Source organism: Geospiza fortis, unplaced genomic scaffold, assembly GCF_000277835.1.
Source record: "Geospiza fortis unplaced genomic scaffold, GeoFor_1.0 scaffold167, whole genome shotgun sequence".
Taxonomy (NCBI): Eukaryota; Metazoa; Chordata; class Aves; order Passeriformes; family Thraupidae; genus Geospiza; species Geospiza fortis.
In genome coordinates this window covers 2,249,999-2,273,106 of record NW_005054355.1, presented here as the reverse complement: position 1 = coordinate 2,273,106, position 23,108 = coordinate 2,249,999, and the positions used below count along the sequence as shown (strand labels likewise).

General features: G+C 35.0%; 1 protein-coding gene across 1 annotated transcript in view; it reads left to right on the top strand.

Moving 5' to 3' along the window:
• Nucleotides 1–23,108, top strand: part of SPTLC1 (serine palmitoyltransferase long chain base subunit 1) — a 71,916-nt gene that overhangs the window by 47,154 nt on the left and 1,654 nt on the right. The window contains exons 5-16 of the mRNA XM_014308036.2: nucleotides 2,441–2,535; nucleotides 7,177–7,270; nucleotides 7,731–7,803; nucleotides 12,085–12,217; nucleotides 13,918–14,047; nucleotides 15,880–15,969; nucleotides 16,598–16,705; nucleotides 18,060–18,155; nucleotides 18,439–18,535; nucleotides 20,029–20,083; nucleotides 21,657–21,774; nucleotides 22,628–22,701. Coding sequence (XP_014163511.1) covers nucleotides 2,441–2,535; nucleotides 7,177–7,270; nucleotides 7,731–7,803; nucleotides 12,085–12,217; nucleotides 13,918–14,047; nucleotides 15,880–15,969; nucleotides 16,598–16,705; nucleotides 18,060–18,155; nucleotides 18,439–18,535; nucleotides 20,029–20,083; nucleotides 21,657–21,774; nucleotides 22,628–22,701 — 1,163 coding nt within the window. The remainder of the gene's footprint in view (nucleotides 1–2,440; nucleotides 2,536–7,176; nucleotides 7,271–7,730; nucleotides 7,804–12,084; nucleotides 12,218–13,917; nucleotides 14,048–15,879; nucleotides 15,970–16,597; nucleotides 16,706–18,059; nucleotides 18,156–18,438; nucleotides 18,536–20,028; nucleotides 20,084–21,656; nucleotides 21,775–22,627; nucleotides 22,702–23,108) is intronic.

The window sequence follows — 23,108 nt, the reverse complement described above, 5'->3', positions numbered from 1 at the left end:
CAAAGTTTTGAGTTCATTCTCTTCATCAGGTGAATGTTTTCAGTGCAACAAACTAAGGAGAAATATGCAAATCAAATACATATTGAGGACATTACAATGTGAATTCAAAAGATGGTTTCTGTCTATGTTTGAAAATTAACTTTTTTTTTTTATATTGGTGTGAAATTTTATCTGTTTAGGAGGTAAAAGATAAAAGTACTCTGATGTTGGGTTACTACATGAAAGTCTGCTTCTGCCCTTTTTGTTGAGAGGAACATGGTCATGTTTACCCTGAACAGTCAGAAGGGCAGGCCAGTGTAGTGAGGTATTTGGTGAATGTAAGGAGGAAAGGGTTTGCAGCGGCTACTCTGCAGTGGTGGGTGGCTGGTTTGGATTTAGAGCAGTGCTTATTTTAATCATCAATGTCTCCAGTCCCCTCCTCTGCTGAGAGCTGGCGACGGGTGACGTAATAGGTGAGTATATAAATGTTTGTCTATGTCCATGAAAAAGCAAAATGCTGTGTAATGGACGAGGAGAATGAATGTGAGCTAGAATCAATGAAATGGTGTTGTTTGAAAGGACAATTACATTTCTCCTGTATATTCTAAGAGAATATACAGTAGACGAGAAAAATTAGGATGTTGCCATATCTCATCTGTGGCTTGTAACCTGTGCTGTTCAGTTTGTTTGCAGCAAAGATTTTAAAGGGAAGAGTAGACACTTCTTAGAAATGAATGTGAGTGGGGGATAGGAATACTAATTAGGAATTGCTTGTTATCTTTATGTTCATAGATCTTAACTGTAATTGGAATGTGCTAATTTATTGTAGTTGCAGTGTCCATCTACACATACTTTTTTTCTTTCTGCTAAACTCCTTGACAAAAGTATTTTAATTGAGCTTATGTCCTCAGCAGCTAAGCTGTTAGATGATATTTTGCACACTTAGCTCAAAAATTTGACTTAAATGAAAAAAGCTAAGTACATGCTTACACACTTTTAATTCTGCTTTCTTTGAAGAAAATGGATTTTATGTTGCCTGCTCTGCCTTAAAGCTGTTAAAATGTTCTGTGTTCAGGTCCCAAACAGAAGAAATACCACGTAGTCCTGAAACACCTGAAGTCTTTCTCTCTAAGGCATTTGATGTCAAATAAAGCTTTTCTTATGTATTCTTCCATAACTAACAGGCAGGCAGCACCCACTTCTCACCTGATTTATTCTGCTGCCTAACAAAAACAAAACCCAATAAATCTCCCCTGCTAAAACCCCAAACCAAAATGAAACACAGCACCAGCCAACAGCCCTGTGCTCCAAAATGAATGCAAAACTCTTGATTCTAGATACACTATACATTAGGGATTTGGGGCCTTTTGACAACTACTTCAGGAGCAGAGTGAAGGCTGCGTGAGCATACGTCCTCCTTTTTGATTGTCAGAGGTATTTTTGAGCTCTTTTGGAAAGGTGTAAGATACTGCTGGGCAACTGCAACACAGGATGTGTTTTCCCAATAGCATCAGCTAATCTAGGTTGGGACTGAGACTCTTGTGGGTTCTAGTTTAGATATATATCCCGTCCTGCTTTTGCTGACTTAGTTTTCATCTGGATCTGAATGAGGCTTTTGTCTGTTTTTTTAACTGCTTCTGCTAGCACATGAAACAGGAATGTTTGGGTGGGAGAGGACTGCACAGTAGCAGCTGCTGGCTTGCAGTGTGGTGGATTAACACCCTTAGTGTAAAATTATGTCTTTGATTTTTTATTTTCCACCCAGACAGTAATATGGTACAGAGATGCCCACTAATGTTGTGAGGATGTAATTTTCTTTCTTGGGCTATGGTTGTGGTTCCACTCTAAGATTAACCTGAATTTAGGTACTACTTTGAAAATTAATGTGACCTCAGTATTCCTCCATGGTTAGGTGTAGAGTATGTGGTTTAGTAGTTGTTGTTACCTTTTCTTGAGCATTTGACAGTTTTTCTCCAGTGTATCCTTCTCACATATTTGTTACTTTGCTAAATATTTTTATGCCATTATTCTTGAAACAGCACTGTTGAAGACTTGAGAATGTAAATTGAGGCAATCAATATAAATTTTTTATGTAATTCATATTCAGTTGCATAAACTGTAGAGGAGAATTTTCATATTTAACAGGTTGAATAAAACAGTATTGATTAAAATTTGGCAGGGATGTCATGTTAGTATCTCATCTCTTGGTTATAGTGTAAGATCTTTAATACACAGACACATCTGGTCTGTGTTTCTTTTTATCTTATTCCCTTTCTGATTTCATAATTGTCAGCCTCACATTTAAAGATTCTGAGATAATACCAATTTTAAGTCTCTCAGAAAGGTGACATGTACTAGTATACATGATTTTTAATACAATTGTTATCAACTGTTTATTAATGCATCATGTATTTTCTAGGGGAATTCCCTTCTCAAACAGTATTTCTTTTCTCCTGATCAGGAAAAAGAAGAGTTGATTGAAGAATGGCAGCCAGAGCCTCTTGTACCTCCTGTGCCAAAAGATCACCCAGCTCTCAATTACAACATTGTTTCAGGGTAAGTGTAACCAAAATAAATTCTGTTTACTTATTTCGACTCAAATACTTGATATCCGTATTCAGCAGCATATTGCTCATTAAGCATCTCCATATCCTTAAAACCTTTAATAAATGAATTGCACTTTGAGAGAGCAGGACCGAATTTGCCTCTGAAGAGGTCTTGGTTTTGTAACATTATCAAGAGTATTTACTGAGAAAATCTTTCTTACTTTAAATATTGTCTTTGGTTTGGTTTTGGGTTTTTTTTTCAGTATTGGGGGTGGGAGAAGGAATGTTGTATCTTTGCCTTCATTGTGATTCTCTATTGTTTGGTATTAATTTGTTTCATATTTCCTGAAAACATAGACTTCGACCTGCAAACTACTTTTTTACATCATCACAAATCACTTTAAAGAAACTCTGTGTGTAGCCACTTGGCACTTTTCTTTGGTTTAACCCCAACCAACAGCCAAACCCCATGCAGCCACTCACTCCCCCGTCAGTGGGACTGGGTGGAGAATTTGAAGGGTCATGAATTGAGATGATGAGTTTTATAGGGAAAGCAAAAGCCATGCAAACAAGCAAAGCTAAACAAGGAATTCATCCAGTTCTTCCCATGGGCAGGCAGGTGTTCATCTCCAGGACAGCAGGGGGGCCCCATCACATATAACAGTTACTTGGGAACACAAATGACATCACTCCAAACGTGCCCTCCTTGCTCCTTCTTTCCCCTGCTTTATATACTGAGCATGTCATGTGGATGGACCCTTTGGTCAGCTTGGGTTACCTGTCCTGGCTGTGTCTCCTCACAGACTCCCATACACCTCTAACTTCCTTGCTAGCATGGCAGTATGAAAAGTAGAATAGGCCTTGGCTCTGTGTGTAAGCCCTACTCAGCAATAACAAAGTCATCTCTATATTATCAACCCTGTGTTCAGCACAAATCCAAAACACAGCCCCATAGCAGCAGTCATTGTTAAGAAAATTGACTCTACCCCAAGCCCACACACTTAATGAAAAGCTGTTTTTCTTTGGACCATCAGAATTGGAAATGCTGTATGGTAAAGCTGTTTTGTGAGGAAATTTATGGCTCAGTGTTGCTTTCTTGTGTTACAAGGCTTTTAAAATGTGTGATGGCTTAAGCAAGAGTCGCATTATTTCAGAAATTGCTTTGAAGCTTCTTTTTACAATCTTCAGATTTGCACGTCACTAGCTTTTGCTTTGTAAGCATTTGTAATATCCTTCTATTGACACTAATGATTTGAAATAATTTAGTGTCATAGTGAGGTCCATTTTGATGGTTCCACTACCACAGAAAAGTGCCATGGAAAAGTGATGTCTGTTTTAGTTAACTGTGATGTGAACAATTCTTCTGTTATTTTTCAGAATTTTGAAACAAGCTGTACTGTAGAGCTAAAGGAAGTGTTGACTGTTTAAAAAAATAGAACAAATATATTTTTTAGAGTGATTCAGAAAATGTTTAAATTTTTAGGACTTTCTAGTGCTTATAGCTAGGAAATTTATTGTGACAGAATGTTAATGTGTTGTGGCTATTAAACTCAACAGTGGCTGTGGGGAAAACTTAACATTTGTCTTGTAATATTTAAGCTCCCAACTGACTACTTCACAAGTTGCTCAACAGCTGTAGACTGTAGCTTTGACTGTAAACTTAAAACATATTTCAGAGTTAATACAGGAAGAAAAATGATCCAGATTTCATCTCAAGATGATCAAGAGCATTTCCCCTTTTTTTTACCAGTATTTTAGGGAGACCCTATGTATTGAGGTAGTCTTCTTTCAATTCTTTTCATGTCTTAATGTCTATAATGAGTGGTGATTTGCAAAAATCCTAATCATAAACCAGTTTATATTTGAAGGAGCCTTTAAAGGTTATCTCATTTCTACTGTTGCCATTTGGACATCTTCCACTAGACCAGGTTGCTTCAAGCCCCAACCTACCTGGTCTTGAACACTTTCAGGGATGGAGCATCCACAGCTTCTCTGGGCAGCCTGTTCTAGTGCCTCACAACTCTCATTTGTCTTTATAATACTGTGTGTTTACGGTAATATTTGAGGATTATAAAAGCTCATAAGCAGCACAGAAAAATGAAGTATTTCAGTCAAAATTTTGACTTGCTGTGTGTGTGAGGCAGGTTTCTCCTCCCTCGGCAGACTGTGCATTTCGTACCCTGCGTTCATATTCTTCTTTCTGCATAGTCAAGTAACGTTGCCAAATGAAGAGGAAAGCCGAAACCTCAGACATGTCCCAATCAAAAAAGTGATCCATCTTGAACCACTGCTGAAGAAGGTACCCACAACAGCTTTCAGCAGTTCAGAAATTAGTTGCTCCTTGTGGTAGCCTTTCTGAGAACTAATCCACACAAAATAGCTTAGTTGTATGAGATCTCACTCAGAAAATGTAAATCTGTTTTGTAGAATAATGCATCTGAAAAATTTTCATGCTAATTCTTCTGCTTTAAAGTAGAAGTCACATCATCAGTACCTTCATAACTTTGGTTTCTTCTGTGACTGATTTTTTCAATATATGAAACACTTAAGTGAGAGGTCCAAGAACAGTGGACATGCTGTCAGTGCTTAAAAGACAATTTCTAAAGGAGTAGCTTGCATGTTCTTTGAATATAGCTTGAAATGATATTTTAATTTACTGTTTAAGCTGGATCATTCAATATCTCATAACTGTTATTCCTAACTATGATACCTAATGAGCTATTACACTAGGGGAAGGGAGATACATGCAAAGATAAAAAATTAAGTGGTTCAGGGTTTTCCTTTTCCAAAGACTTACTCTTGTTGTAAGGCAGGGTTTATGATGTGGTCAATATCAATGCTTTATATATTATTATATATTATATAAATTATTCACTGAAATACTTTTTTCCATTTATGTTTTTGTTATTGTTTCTTTAGAAGTTGGGGTAAAATTCTGATAGAAAGGGGTGGCCAAGTTTTCATGAGGGCTACAGCTTTATAACAGCCGAGTTATTGCTGAACATTGGTGTGTTTTCTAGGTTTGAGAGATGAAGCTGTGAGGGAAATTGTTGTAAATTTACCAGATTTGATAGTATGCTGGGAATATATTGAATCTCATGTTAGTGACAAAATGTATATATATGTTCAGGTCTGCTCTGGTGAACATCTGTGAAACGAAGTAATTATTTCACTCCTTAGGATATCCAGACTTTGGTACAGCTTATTGATGAGCTAGACAGAGGAACAGATCCAGGTATATTTTTAATGGCAGTCAATTCCTCAAGACAGTTTGCTGCACATTTCTCTAATGCTACTACTGTGCAGAAGATGCACTGCTGTAACGTAGGACAGCTCCTTTGTGGGGACAGGTTCAGCATTCAAAAGATGAACATTCACTGTGTTAGTAGAAAGCTTTGTAAAGCTGTGTAGTAAACTTTTGCAATTGTTTAGTTGAAGCAATGTGCTGAATTTTGTCAAGTGACCAGATATAACACAAGATCGTGGAGTTTTCAAAGTGAAGTTCAGGTAGTTCAGAGTTTTTCTTAACTTGCAGTGAATAGCTTGGACTTAAAAGTTATTTGCTCTGCACACCAAATGTACCCATTGAAATACTGTCAGCCACCAAATTTGGAACAGCTGTGCACAGGCATTTGAGATTAGAACAACCCTGTTTAATTTTGATGAAGAAAATTGCCCAGTGCTAGTTTTCCACACGGGAAAAGCTTGTGGAAGTTACTGTGTCTGAGGAATAGCATAGAATCTCATCTGTAATATTTGACAGCAGGTATAGAAATGGGCAGACATAGGGTTTTGTATTTGGCTTAGATTTGAGACTTCTTCACGCTCCAAGTGATTAATGGAAATTTTTAAACTTATTTTATTGATGTGTACAATTGCCAAAACAGGTTTGCTTATAGAACACAGTACACAGATATGATGCTTGTATTTAAAGAGATAATATTTTACTTATTCCAATTTTTTTGTTTGTTTTTGTTTACCTAAATCACAATTCTTTTAGGGCAGAAATTTTTTGCCCTTTGCTTCATGTATATTACACTCTTGTTCATTTGCTAGTAGTGTGTGTTTTCAGACTTTCTGTTTCCTGATACATAAATAACTCAAACCATTATAGATTAAACTGAATTTGAAACTTGAGATGATAGCTAATACAATAGTTTCACCCGCTTACAGCTACTACCTATATTTCAATAGCCATATCAGTAGAAGATAGATATTCTGGGGTTGCTTTATGACAAAAACATTGATTTTGAATTAATTTTTCATTTGGAAGTAAGAGCAATGAGATATCCTTTTTATTTTTAGTACTTCTTGAAAATAGATATCGCTTTGCTTTTAGAAGAGAAGTTTTATGTATCTCTTCAGGGGTCATCTTTCTGTGAATTGAGTTTTCAACAAGGACTCATTAAATATCTCAAGAAACTATTTACAGTTTCTTTATTAAATTACAGGAATGTAGGTTTTCTTGAGTATATTTGTGTCTTGACATTGAACTTAAATGCTGTTTGGCAGCTGCAACAGAAGTAGTAGAAAGAGGGAATCTTGAAAAACCTGTGTACCTTCTATTGTTAAAAACAGAACTCCTGTATTAACTGTTTATGAAAATGACTACTCTTCATTCATAACAATAGGTCTGTAATTTTTTTTTCAGTCCTCCCACCCATATAATCACCGTTAATGGCAAGGAATGTATAAACTTTGCATCATTTAACTTCCTTGGACTTTTGAATAATGAAAAAGTTAAGGTGAGTTCTTCTTTCTAGTTATTCTATTTGTCTGATTATTCCTCTTTTACTTGGTATGTTATTTCTGGATAAAGAATACTGAAAGCTTGAACTTCATCAATAACGTATACTGCTAAAGCAAGGTTTAGCAGGAAGTGAGATTATAAATCTTGTTGTGCTAGTCAAGTTTTGTTTTTATTGAAGTTTAATCTGGTGTACTTACTGTGCACCTAGTTGATTATCAAGTTAGATTAGTATTTAATGTCCTTAAATATTGGAATGAGTGGTGCTTAAACAGTAATCTAAAGTAGTTTTGAGGTGAAATTAGTTACAGAATTCAGTACATTATTATACTTTCTGTGAAGCAGGTCATCTTATGTGATACAAAAAGTCATCTCTGTACATTAGTGTAAAATTGTTAGTGTGACGTGTATAGGAAAACTAATGTAGAAATATTTCACGTATTTTTTCCCTATTAAAGAGTGCAGCCCAGGCTTCTCTGAAGAAATACGGTGTTGGCACTTGTGGACCCAGAGGATTCTATGGTACTTTTGGTGAGTAACTTTCTTTGATCTGCCTTTAAAGATGTTCAGACTAGTTTGGTAAACCAGCCAAAATAGTCCAATATATAAGCAAAAAGTTATTTCTGTTGCTCTGAAGAACAGTTATCCTCTAACACACATTTTACTGTAGTTGTTGAGGATTGGCAGAGTTTATTCTTTCTGGCTTTGTTTCTTATTATTTTATCTCTTTTCTTACTCTTTCTAATGCTGGTCTTTGAAAAGAATTGCAAAGTTTATAATCTGTTCTAGTTCTGGTAACCATAGTAGAAAGAGAAAATAAACCCATTAGAATTTAATAATTCTCAGTGACTGAAAGTGTAAATGTAAGCGCAAATTAAACTTTCTACGGGTACCACAAGGGGGCAGTCTGATTTCTGTGATAACTACTGTGACCACTTCTGTGACTACTAATGCTGTAGCCAGGATGAAGTTTTCCTCTACTGATAACCTGTGCAGGTGTTACTAAGGAAAGGGGTTTTTTTTGTTCTTTTTAAGAAGTTGCAAGTTCTTCAGTATTGAGTTCTGGACATAGTTCTTCACAGGCACTTATATTTTGAAATATTGCATGTAAACCAAAGAGTTACACATTAATTGCTGCACAGTTACAGGCTAAAACCATCGATGCATTTTGTGAACTTTCTAGTCTCTCCCCAGAGATGATGGAATTTGGAGGGGGTCTATACTCGCATTATTTCATAGAGTTAGCTTCCTGTAGCCTTGATTTGAATTCAATACAAGCTTGAGCTTTTCTTGGTTAGTCAAACTAGTTCCATAAGTGATCAGCTAGTTGCTATGCCTAATTTGATATGGTATAAGTCTAGCTATCAGAACAGGGTTGAATCTTGATATCAATCTAAGAAATTGTTCATTAGCTTAGAACCATAATTTGTTTCTAATTAATATACTGGTGGCCCACTGATTGGTACAGAAAGAGCTTATAGGAAACTAGATTCTCTCAGTTGATCACAGTTGAGCAGTGGTCTGTTGGAATTCATATAGGCCTTTCCCTTCCCTCCAAAACAGTGAAGTGCTCAAAAAAACCTTGTGGAATAATAATCACCTTTTGAATCCAAGCGGATTTTACATTTTATGAAGTCTTTCAGTTAGTTTGTTTCTAGTAATTGTTTGAAGCAGACAGGTTAAACTTGATTTTTTTTCCTGATAAGTGAGAGATTCTTTGGGTTGTTTCCTGCTTTCTTTGGAGGGCTAATCCTAAAATGTAAACTATAGCTTTTGCTATTCATTGGCTCCTGAATTTTTTCAGTAAGTGCTCCATTTCACAAAGCAAGGAATCTAATCTGTGGCATTGATACTTGACATCAGTAGAGAAGAAATGATATTGTACTCGCCCATTTGAGGTATCATCTTTTACACAAAAAATCATGGAGGCTCCATTTTAAATGGTAGACAGACTCTTGCTCTGCTTGTTCAATCTGAAATTGTCTTCCTGTTTTCACCTAACTTTAAACATTTAGTGTGGCAGGATTATGAATCTATGAGAAGAAACATCATTGTGTCATTTTTTTGCATCATTGTGTGCCTTAAACATTTCACACAATTTTTCATGTACTGGGACTTTGGTAAATGGATCATGTTCTGTGCAAAACTATACAGCGTTTCCTCTTACATTCCTATGTGGAAATTAACTGATGGTTGTTTGTTGTTACTGCTCAGATTTATCCCCTCTTTGGAGCTGATATTTCATATAAATATTAGAGATCTCTATTTGAAATGTAGATACTGTGTTGTAATTTATTTTGAATGGAGATTTGGTTCTTCATATCTATACCACTTTGAAGGTAATGAATAGATTTAGTGAGTCCCTTGTAAGACATTTTTTATTTTGTCTTGTATCCCTGAAATATGTATCTGTGCCTTTATCCTGTAATGAGCGTGAAATATTTCTATGTTTACATATACCTGCATATTTGTGGGTATTATCTCCATAATTCTAATTTCTTTTCTTTTTGACTTCCATGTGAGCATACACTAGGCATTAAACAGGCATTTCATAACAGTTATTAACAATATTAGCTTTATTAACATCTCATAATTGTACAGAAAGCTGTCTCAATGTTGTCTCCCTCTGTGCAAATGTACTTCAGGGGGTGTTTGCAGTTTCATTTAAGCTAGGCTAATCAAAGCAGAGTAATCAGACTAAAGCAAATCATTGCAATAAAGGAGAGTCAGATAGTATTTGGATTTTATCGCAATGAAACCTTAATATTGTTTTAGCGCTTTTCAACCTTATGGTTAAACAAAGCGTTCATACCCTTATGTAATAATAGGCCAAGTGCATGTCATTTTGAACTTACGTGTTCTTGCCCTTGGCAAAATTTACTTAGGTTTGCAAAACTCTTTTCTGTAGCACAAACCTGAATATATTCGTTAGCTGCCCTTCCTGACAATACTTGTTTTCCTCACTGTTTTTTACCTAGACCTTGCTTAGGGTAATGATGGTTGTTCCTGAGTAAGGCTCAGTGAGAAGGATGCAAGTTCTGATTTTGAACAGTGGTCGTCCTGTCATCTTTTTCACTTAAATTGTGTGGGTGGTCGCTCAAAACATTTTTCTTCATTAGGTATCAATAGCTGACCACTCAAGAATATTAGTTCAGTTCTTATTTCCCCTAATTTTTTATTCTCTGCTGAGGAGGCTTCAAAAATAAACACTTTGGACTGAATGTTGTTTATATTGTGTATTTTAAATGCTGTGTGGCCAATGTGTTTTTTTCAAAATTTTGTTATTGGTGATCTTTGTTGGACTTTTCTTTCAATAAATCAAAGGTCATCCCACCTGTTTGGAAGCCTGATTGAAGATTGTTTATTGATTCTGAAGTCCATGTAGCAATGACACAAGAAAAAGACACAAATATTCTGGAAATGGACTATTTGCAGTGTCAGTCAGAAAGAAGATGAGAATTCCAGTCAGTATCGTCCCTTCTGAAGTCTTTGGAGAGGAAAGGCTATTCTAGATATCCCTGAACATTTGGTATATCTAGTGTATCAAAATAATAGAGTGCAAAAGAAAAGTTCCAAATAATGAATGGTTAACTGTTTTCATTTAAAAGCAGTGGGAAAACCAATTTCTTTCTGGTCCATTTTTTAATGCCCAGGTAAACATTAGGAAAGGATTGCTGAGGATTTATATTTTGCATGCTATGGATAAAATTGTTCTTGCTGTGATTGGGAGGCTGCTGTTTGAATAAATACCCTTATGGCAAATTTGGGATTTATACAATATCCTTCCTTTCTTCACCCTTTCTGTTGGTGTCTGGTCAGAAAGAGCCAACACTGACGTAACCATGTCCCACAGTCTGTTGGAAGAATCTGTACATATAACTGATGTTGCTTTATTTGGTTTTAGTTTCAGTGAACTTCCAGTAATTGCAAAAAGGTAGCACTTGGCCATGAGTACTCTTTCAAATCACACAGTAATGATCTCTATTTGCATTTTGATCTTATTTATTTCCAGTTGACAAAAGGCATAATTATCTGTCTATTGCTAGCAGAAGCAGATAGTGGCAAGAGTGTTAGACAATGAGAATAACAGTTTGTCTGATACAGGTTATTTTGCTTAGGCAGAATACTTAATGTTGTGGTTAACTTTCTGCAGCAACAATCCAATCACCATGTGGTATTACAATTTTTAGTATTTTGATTTTTGATATGCGTCACTTGGACCAAATTGGTCAAAGTTTGATTGGGTCAATGTATCTTAAGGGCAAATAATCTCTGGCTTGGAGGTGTGACGTTTTCAATGGGCTAGAGTGTGTTCAGGAAATTGTTTATGACTAGTAGTCTGACAAGAGCAGTATTCTGTTATAATGATAGCTGTGTTTATGTAGGGGAAGCACCAGCTTGGAAGGACTGATGGTTTGCCAGCAGGACCTCATTAATTGCTATAAATTACATAATTTGTTTCCTGACTGTACTAACTGTGCTGTCTAGTCGCAGACCAAGAACGCTGCATCATTTGTGGTCTAATCACAAGTAGATTTTAACAACTTTGGTGTAAGAACATTAGAGAAACATGTTGCATAAATATTTTCAGATCTGTCAAAACTTGTGCTTAATAACAAGTGACTTGTCAGTTTAAGTGAAACTGGAATGGTTGCAACCAGGTTTTGGAAAGTTACTTGTTTTAATACTATTCCTACGCATAAATGTTCTGTTTGCTTCAATTAGATGATTTCTAAAAGTAATGACAGATTTTTTTATATGAAAACAAGCTAGCTATCTAATAGATTTTTGATTTTTCTCTCAAATAAATAGATGTGCACTTGGAATTAGAAGAACGGCTAGCAAAATTCATGAGGACAGAGGAAGCTATTATATACTCATATGGATTTGCAACAATTGCCAGTGCTATCCCTGCATATTCAAAGAGAGGGGACATTGTGTTTGTGTAAGTATTGTTTTCTAATTGTTTTCTTCTTATTTTAGTGATTGCTAAACATATTGTTGAACATTTTAAAATATTGCTGGTTTTGATCAAGCAGAACATTTTGTAGTACAAAGTTCAAATATTTTTTCTGTGCCAAATATTACAAATGAGTTACTGCATTCATTGTGAAAGCTCAGATGTGGGCACTCAGCTGCAAAAGAAGCAAAATAACTTGTTCATTCAAATAGTAACATAATTCTAATAATTAATTTTCTTCCTTAATGATACAGTTACACTTGCTTTTCTCCTGTCTACTGCTGGCTTTTCACTTTTTTTTCCAGGAGAGCTGGAAGTGAGAAGCCTCTCATGTCTATTTGCAGTGGAGTAGTTGGATAAATATTGTTGCATATTAAAATAACAGAAGAATAGCTATGCAGAAGCGAATAAATGATTTGGCAGGTCCAGTATCTGGTAGCTAAGAATAGCTAGTCGTGATTTGTCTAGGGAAGATTCAATAGCTGAGAGAAACAATGTAACAGTACTCCATTTACTGCGCCAAAGAGGGTTTGGATTTAGTAAGAGTTGATGGATTTTTCTTGTCCTCTGATTTTTTCAGTGCCTTAGGTCTTTAATATCCTCAGTGTTTCTATGACATGCAAATGGTTAGCTTGAACATTTTGTGAAAAATATGGAGAAATACCAGTGTCAATATAATACCTACTAATTTCTATCGATGCGTTTGATTTTTAGACAGGGATTTTCCCTGTGCATTTTTCCCCTGGAAGCAGGGAGTGTCAATGTGGGGCTCAGCTGCCTGCTGTGGTTAAATTATAGCGCAATGGTACTTTTGTATTTGTCTGCCAAAATCTCTCTTTGGTGCTCTCTTTTCTAAGTGCAAGGCTTGAAGCCTATTTGACCTCTTTACAGAAGTTCTTTCATAATTTAATAATGTTTTTTGATTGTCTTTTATTGTCTTCTGGATCAGTGTTTTTGAGACAAATGCCCAGATTGTGCACACACTACTCAAGGATGCCACTGTACCCTGGATTTAGTTTTCTCATACTGTTTCAGCTTCTCATTGACAAAAGATCTAACTGTATTTGAAAGCAGTTGAAATTACTGCATTTACAGGTTTGGTTTAGTTGCCATTTATACAAGATTAATTCACCTAAGCAGCAACTCTGCATACCCCAGCATAGTTGGAAATTTGCTGTTCCAGCACTTAAAAATGGGGGATAGTTCTTTGGATATGGAGATATTATTTCTCAAAGCAAATTGAAATGGACATTTTGAGTATTTGGAGGACTACAGTAAATGTTACAGGCACATCTTTGCACTTTTTTCCTAAGACCCGGAGCAAAGAAGTGAGAGATTTCTGGGATGATTACTGGGGTATTCTACATGGTCCACGGAATTCCATGCTCAAATGCTGTCACATACAAACAAAAGGATGAGTGTAGATTAAAAAAAAAAAAACCAAACAAAAAAACCCAAAAAACCTGCTGGCTTGCTTTTAGTGTCTGTAATTCATATAAAATTGAGAAGCTTTGAAATAAGTTTTCAAAATGTCGGTAAAATATACAGTGCTTTAAAACATCTAGTTGTTTTCTACACCTAAGTACAAATATCTGCTCAAAAGAAAGACAAGTCCTAATAGCCAGCTTTCTTTTGAATAATTGCACTGTGTTTAACAAACTTAGAAGGGTTTGCTATATTTACAGAGATGAAGCTGCCTGCTTTGCTATTCAGAAGGGATTACAAGCATCTCGTAGTAACATCAAGTTATTTAAGCATAATGATATGGCTGACCTTGAACGACTGTTGAAAGAACAAGAGACTGAAGATCAAAAGGTACCATTCCTTTGAAGAAATATTTGTACTCTTTTGTGCCACCCCCCCCCACACATTTTTTTACTGAATCGTGTAATTGAATGGACGTAATGCTTAAAGGCAGTTACTTGGTTTTCATAAGTCTTTATTGAGCAGTTAATGTTGCTTATTTAATGAAGATAATTTTTTAAAGAAAAGTATTTATTTATTTGCATTTGTCTTCTTACCTCTTTGAACTGAGCTCACAGGCATTAGTAGCAGGGAAATATCTTTACAGGCAGATGACTCATGTGAAATAATGTTTTTCTTTTCTTTAAAAACTATTGAAGAGGTTTTTTTGTATCTCTGAGAAATTTATGTAACTGTATTTACCTAATATGTCAAGCAAGTTAACTATCACTTTGAATGCCACACCGTAAAATCAGCACAAAAATTGATAGTCCTTTATAGAATCAATATGGTTGGTTTTTTTCTCATTCCTCCCCTATCATGCATTCAACTCTTAAAATGTTCTCTGTCGTGAAAAATTTTACTCAGTTTGATGGCTTTCTTCTCATTCTGATAGTAATGCAAAAGGATGTCCAAAAGCAATTACTAAGATCAGGATTGGAAAGTACAGATAACTTGATTAAATGAATTTTAAAAGAATTAACTGAGTAGCTGTCATGATTGTATGGTTTGTTCGCAGAATGCTGGCAAGTTACAGACAATTTAAAGAATGCTGATTTTGTGATAAGACCTAAAAAAAGTAAAGTAGATAAACTGTCCATCAGCTTAACATCAGTGTAAATCACTAACGGATCTGATTAATAGCAGATTTATAGATAACATACTAGTTAATGTACCTTAATGGAAAATACATTTTGTCAGATAATCTTTACATGAGTTTTTAGATGTGGTTTTCAGACTAATTTGTGTAACACATTTGGTTTGTTAAAGCAGAGTGCTTTGAATTAGCTACATGGTTAAAGTTTCTTACTGTAATTAGCTGAATGTGAACATATAATTGGTAGGCATGAGCTTAATACAGACCATGTGTGTATAACTAAGACATACTGACTAGAAAAGGGTCGGTCATATCATTAGAGCTGGTAAAGCCTGTAGAGCCTACTGTGACTAGTTTGGTACCTACCACATAGAAAAGTTAAATAGATGTTTCTGAATCTTTATACAAGAACTGAAAAATGAAAGAAGTGTGACTAAATATTCTTGATCAGAAAATACTAATAAGATTCAAAGTTTATAACAGAGGAATGGCATTTTAAAACAGCAAAACTGAAATTATGTAAATAGAAATTTAGCAGAAACAAGTGAGAGATATTTTAATGGCCTGTATTGTATCCAAAGATCAGACAAGGACTTTGTAACATGAGTGTTATGAATACTTTTGCATTGTGTTTTACAAAGGCACTACTTGTAAGAGGTTTGTGCTGCATTGTGAATCCTGGTGCTCAAAACACTTGTTGAAATGTCTTCCAAATGCTTAGAATAATGATGAGTATAATAGGGACCAAGATTTGTAGTATTTGTTCTGTAGTTACCTTGGTTGAATTTTGTTCATAACGTTCAAATGGATTGGTTATGATTTGTTGCGAAACAAGTCCTCTTAAATCATGTGTAGAAGTCAAAAACTTTGAAATTATTACACAATAAATAAAATAAAAGACAAAAGTAGTCCAGTGAGTAATTTCAACTTCTCTTACAGATGAAAGATACTAAGTATAAATTTAAGTAATAGCTTATTTGAAAAAGTGGCCCTTCCCTTCAGAAAAATCTTCCCTATAAAAAAATATTTCAAGCTTTGCTTGTTTAGTAACAATTAATATAAACTAAATCCATATCTTTCCCTGAAGAATCCTCGCAAGGCCCGTGTAACTCGAAGGTTTATTGTAGTGGAAGGATTGTATATGAACACAGGAGACATTTGCCCTCTTCCAGAGTTGGTAAGTGGTTTTAGTTTGCCTTTTGAACCACATATAAAGTATGTGGCTAATGAAATAGTAGTGTTGCCTACATAGAAAAGTTCTGTGTCAGTTTCTTTGTTTACCTAATGGTGATTCCAAACCTTAACTTTGTTTTGAAACTTCTGATTAGGATACTGAAGCTATTGACACTTAAAAATAATGTCTGGCTGTGGTCTTAATTTTTATCCTGTAAAATGTAGTGTGTTTTCAGCTACACTGTATGATACAAAGAAACCTTCACAGAAATGTCAGAAATAGTGACTTCAAGGAAAATATTTGCTATTCAGCATAAAATGGCTTTTTATGCAGGCTTTATTCTTGTAGATGATGGAAGAAATGGTGTAAGAATGCATTGTCTTGAAAGTACTTGAGAACCTATTAAAAACAAGAGGATTTTTAATATATGAACATTTATGAAATTTGTTTTAGTATTACATGGTGTAATAATTTTAAAGGCTTTTAAAATGTCATAATGACAGAACAGAATTCTAGAAATGACTTTTATGCAGTATTCAGAATGCTGTCCTTGTCTTTCCTTACCTTATCTCCCCCATGCATTTTGTCACCAAATTCTGAGTTGTATTCTATAAAAATTCCTTTGTTTTAGATAAAATTGAAGTATAAATACAAAGTTAGAATATTTTTGGAGGAGAGCCTTTCCTTTGGAGTCCTTGGAGCACATGGAAGAGGAATTACTGAGCACTTTGGAATAAATGTATGTACTTTTTTTTTGTGAATGAGAGATTTATACAGAAGCAAGTTGTGCAATTGTTTCCTAATACCTGTGCCATTAACAGATACTTTTGCAGTGTACAGTAAACATTTAAATATAGGGGGTTTTAAAATCTATATATATTTAAATGTATTAGTTTTTTAACAGCCCAGAGCTTTCAGGTCTTGGCAGTCTTTCATGTGGTTACTTGAAATAGTTTTACTTATCTTTAGTGACAAAGATAACAAAAGAATTTTTACAATGCATAATTCTATCCTTTTTTTGGACACTCCATGAGATAATGAATACTGTCTTTTCCAGCTACTTACACTTGAAAGTGTCACAGAAATATTTGAGGTCTTGGAGTAAATAAGAAAAATCCTTGCAGTGTATAGCCATCCTATTTTGCTCTATTGCCTTTTACTCCAGTGGGGAAAAATGAGATAAAACTTCTGATGGTTCTTTGAAAGGTGTTATTATAGTACTTTACCAGCAGATTCAGCCAAACTATTTTTCCAGGGGTCTACTTTTCATGGTGTTTAGGCAGCTGAGGAGTACTTTGGAAATCCAAAATGGTATTCCTTGCAGCTGCTTACTACCACAGTCCCCTGGGCTGGGGGGAAGGGAGAAATGCTTTTTGTTTGCCAGTGTTTGTGTGGAACATCTTTCACTTCATTCTCACAGTGTCTGTATTCAGCTTGGAAGTGAAACAAATTCAGAGAATTCATTCTGTCTTCCCCTTCTTCTGTTATTTTCACTTAATACCAAACTTGGAAGAGAGAAACTTAATTCAGAAAAGGAAACAGTGTTACTGTGATACATGCCAACTGCTATCTGCTTAGCTGATAGCAGCTAATTACCTATGTTAAATCCTTTCCAATTAATTGACCTTTACATTAAATTCATTTACAGACAAAATCTTTTGAAGCCTGGCAAAAGAAAATATTTGCAACTAACAAGTGAAATGACACAATTGAGTCTCTAATGTTCAGACTATTTTAATTAGATTTATGCCTAATTTTTATCACATTCTACCTCCTAATGACTAGGTGGGGCTACTTATACTCTTAAAGGACACTGACACACTGACTGCATTGTGGAATTGTCACCAGCATCTAAATAATTTATTTTATCTGTTTGTGTGCTTCACATTGCAATGCCTGGAAGAGAGAGATTGTATGCAATTTATTTACAGATCCATAAATCTCAATTTCTCAAATGTCCTTTCTTATTGATTAAAGGGATTATTTCACTTGTACTTTCATTTTATTATGTCATGGTTTGGTGGATCTTCTCTAGTATTCATGGTAATATGAAACAAAAGCATCTTTTAATAATTTGTTAATTTAACTGACAGATTGATGATATAGATCTTATTAGTGCAAACATGGAAAATTCATTGGCTTCTATTGGTGGATTTTGCTGTGGAAGATCTTTTATTATTGACCATCAGGTAAGACAGATCTTTTTATAAATAGTCTGGCACTATTAGTTACTTATATGTGAGAGTTAATTATTAATATCCATTTGCAAATATGATATAGATGATTATGCTGTATTTGATTCTACACAGAAACTATCTGGTTCCTGTGAAATATTGTACGTAAATTTGGGACCTAGTTTTAAATCCTTACATGTACCTGTAGTTGTGGAGGAGAGGTTTTTAATATGTACATGAATTAACTTGTCAAATATTGTCTACATTATTATCATTTTTTTTTCCTTTTCTCCCATAGCGATTGTCTGGTCAAGGCTATTGCTTTTCTGCCTCCCTACCTCCTTTGTTAGCTGCTGCTGCTATTGAGGCTCTGAATATTATGGAGGATAATCCAGGTACTTAATTCAGGAAAATGTTATTCTTCAGTCTTTCTTCACCCCAAACTAATACCTTGTCCTTCTCCCTACTTTTTACTCCCACCTTTTTACTCTGATGTCCTCTTATTTTTTTGCTAATTAATTTTACCTGCATGTTTTTTCTTAATGTTATTTCCCACTCTGCTTTTCTTCTTCAGTGTTTCTATCTCTTTCCATCTTCTAGCTGAAAGTAAGCAAGTTATTTGAGGCTAAGAGGGACACAGATGGTTTTTAAAAAGCAAATAAGACATTTTTATTCTGCTGTTTAGATCAGTGATATGCCTCTTTGCTTCTTCCTTAAAAACATATTCCTTCTGCACAATTGAAGGAAGAGAAAGTTAAACAGAAACAAATGATAATATATTTCCTCAGGACAGAGCAACCCTCTCCTTTCCACTTGCACTATATAATTAGGATTTTTTTTCCTTCTCTAGTTAAGCATTCAGGCAAGAATCTCAGGAATGATCAGGGTGCAAACTGCCTTTGACTTGCAGGACCTGATACAGGGTATTTCTCTAAAGTTGGCAGACAGAAGACTCTGCTCTGGGAGTCAACTAGAAAAGCCCTTAAAGATCATCTAGTTCCAACACCCTTGCCGTTGGCAGGGATATCTAGACCAGGAGCTCCATCCAACCCAGCCTCGAAAAATCTTTTTGCTGACCAGGAATTGAGGCCAGACCACAGCAGTACTAAATCCCAGCCACTAGAACACGTAGTGGGAAAGAAGTTTTTTGGGTTTTGGGTTTTTTTTAAGGAATTGGAGAGAAGCTCATGAGGACAAAATTGGCCAAATTATGAAATTGTGTGAATTTGGTTTTAACCTTCACTTACATCAACAGATTGGAGGACATCTGCAGAGATAAACTATTTAATTTGTGACAATTAAATAAAATTTACTTGGTAGCCCATGATCAGTTGTCTGAAGTGAAATAGAATCAAGAAAAAATTAAGAGTAAGTTAAAGGACTGTTAGGTGTAGTGGAGGGTTAGCCTTCACCAAGGAAAAGAGCCACAGTTTGCAAATTCAGGAGTCAGTTTTCTCTTTAAGAATGGCCATGAATTGGGAAAAGCCTCAACGAGCAGGATCTGCATGGCAATAGATATTTATGGATATTTATAAATTGGACCTGCCATTTCAGTCCCATTACAAAGTGTTTATGTCATCCCTTCCATATGGTCATGAACAGCAGCAGCAGCTCCATATGCAGCTGGAGTAATGAGATAAAGGGAAGTAGTGCATTTGTCAGGACTTAAAAGCTTGTCATTTCCTGGCAGAAATAGGAATCAGGAACATTAAGAGTACTAAAGAGACTTATTAAGTTAAATAGATATACATACTTAGTTTGGTTCCAAATGCTATATTTGAAATCTTTGAGAAATGTAAAGTATTAACAGGAAATCTAAGCCTTTTCTTTTTCTGTTTTGTTTTGGGTTTTTTGTGTTGGTGTTTTTGTTGATGTTTTTTGTGTATAGATATTTTTCAGACTCTCCAGGCTAAATGTGAACGGATTCACAAAGCTTTACAGGGGTAAGTGTGGGGTTTGGGGCTTTTTGGCTTTTATTTGGCTATGCCTTTATAATGTGAACTTTAAAGAAATTCTTCTTGCCCAAATCTGTTTCTGGTTTCACAGATGCTTAGACTGGGATATGTACACTCAATTATGTATGTATTAAAGGAGAAAAATTATTCTTTCCCAGCTGTACCTGTTGTGCTACTAAAAAGAGTCCAAGTTTTTTAAATCCTTTACAAGCTTAGAAATGAGATTATACCTTAAGGCTATTGAGGGAGGCTGCAATCTCTCACACATCAAAATCGTTAGGAGAGTGTGATAGCTCTCAATGATACAAAGTATTGCTAAGCATTTTGAAATAAAATAAACAAATTAAAGCATTTGGGATGAAACTTAGCAGATACTCTTTCAGAGAACTCAATGCACCTTTCAATCACCTTGAATACAATAGTGTTCCTATATATTTGATTGAATGTTAAAATGTAATAAAGTACCCATTGTTCTGGAGGCACAGAGAAAATGGCTAGAATTTATCTGAAAAATTAAGTTTAAAATTTCCTAATACTTTGATGTTTTAAATGATGGCTATACTGACTAAGCTTTTTTATCTATCAGGTTTTGATACTAAAAAGATGGCAGAAATTTCTGTGGTATTCAATAGCCATTTAACGTGCAGTAATATTCAATTGTATTTTACAATTCTTCTTCCTCAACAATTTTGTGTTACATATTACAGAAAGTAATAACTTTCAAAAACACTCACACAAATCTCTAATGCATGATAGATTATATTAGCTTCTTTGGAATGATGCTACCATAAAACAAGCCTGATCTTCTTAAAATATATATTAGACAGGCTTATCAAAGTCCAGAAATCAAAATGACACCTGATAGTTGATATGCGTTTATGTGACCTGTTAATTTTGGGGACCAGAGGTCTTGCTTGGATCTTGAATACGGATTTTTGGATGCGAATAACGCAATCCTAAATGTGTGTGATGTGTCAGGACAACGACAATCAAATGTCAGTCATTCAGTCAAATTCTAGAAACCCAGTTAACAACTGTTCCTATGTACAGATGAGGGAACAATTATAGTCCTATAACTAAATTTAGAGAACCTTCTGACTGACAGATGATGCTGTAAAGAGTTTCTACAAGAAATAATATAAAATCATAAATTGTGACAAATCTTGCAAAACCCCCAGCAGAACATTTGTTTTTTGTTATATCTGAAGTGATAAAAAGGTGACTTGACCCAGCTAGCTTGGTTTTTATCAGCAAATTACAGGCCTAACAGATGTTTCTCTTACATCTTCATAAGGACTCTTTAAGAATTTCTGAGTTATTAATCCTTTTTGCAAAAGGATGAGTAACTATTGTTATACAAACTTACTGAAACTCCTTAGAAAAACATTTGCTTGATAACTTTATGTAATGCAAGCTTAAATGCACATATATTTTGTCTGCATGAGTATCAGTAAAGTGAAATATCCATCTTTTATCAGCACCTAGAAAGGAGAAACGCTTATCTAGAATTTCAAACTGTCTTCAAGTAGGATGTACATCAAAGGCTTTTTATTTGTTTTAGGATTTCTGGTTTAAAAGTAGTAGGGGAATCTTTTTCTCCAGCATTGCACTTACAGTTGAAGGAGAGCTGTGGATCTCGAGAAAATGATGTGAAGTTACTTAAAAGAGTTGTGGATTATGTAAGTGTCACCATAATAATTAAAATATATCAATGCCTTTGAATGTTAATAATGAAGAAAGGGTAGGGAGGCTTGTTGGGTAACTTGTTGCAAGACCTTGTAGGAATGTTGCAAGAAACTTAGTTTCTGTGCTGATTTTATGGCTCTGTTAAAGATCACCTTCTAACCATTTCTTGCCTGCTTACAATTAGATCTGTAGCTCTGGATTAAAAAATATATATATATTAAACTATTTACTTCAGGAAATAGTTATTTCCTGTTATCTATTTTAATGCTCAAATCTGCATATAAACTGTTGCATAAACTGTTGTATAAAATTTTATGTTAATAAGAGGAGTGTTCTGGAGGTGCATTTTAACCATTTAAGGTCAACTTTTGCTTCTTAGTCCATGAATTTGCTTTTTTTTATGTGAACAATCTCATATTCTGTATATAGTATTTTTCCCTTCTTCAATACACATTGATTATTTTTGTCCCGCATGAAGAAGTGAGGTTGGATATATCTTTATATATCAGGTGGCAGGTAAACAAGGCTACACTACAAAAAGAAATTCTGAAGTTAACTTCCTTGAAAATATGCTTAAATAGGATTTAAATGCCTGATAAATCTGGTATGTTTGCCTAATTACATGGAGGTGAAAACTAAAGGCACTGCATCCTAAACTGTTTTATGTGTTAAAGCTGTATTGAAATTAAGAGATGATTTTGCACAACCTTCACAACCTCCATTTGGGAAATATCTTGCATTTATCTTGACACCAGATTAATAGAAGTTAGTTATATGTATTTGGTGATCAAAAGGATATGCTATCAGAAATTCCCAAGTTGACTTGCTGTATTTTTTTATTTGTAGTGCATGAATAATGGTATTGCGTTAACACAGGCTCGCTATTTGGAGAAAGAAGAAAAATGTCTTCCTCCACCCAGGTTAGCAGAAAAATAATGTGTTACATGTTTTTTTTTTTTTTTGGCTATGGCCATATCTTTTCCATACAACGATGGAGTTCTGTTCAGTAGAGTGGATTGAATAGTTGGTTCTTGGAAAAATGGGAGAGGCTCCAGTTTTGAGGTACATTTTCAGTGACTGTTACAGGATGCTAGTACCATGAAATAACTGTATCAAAACTACCTGTATCTTGGGGATCAGCATGTAGCCTGTTAGCAGGCACATTTCCATGAGAAAAATTACTCTTACTCTGTAGGTAAAAAAGATAACAGATCTCTGCAGTGTTTATGGTGGGATGGCAGTGCAGGGGCAAAAAATAGTCTGATCACATCTGTTTAGTCATATGTCTTGTTCCTGGTTGAATTTGAATTCGTAGTAATTTCCCTAC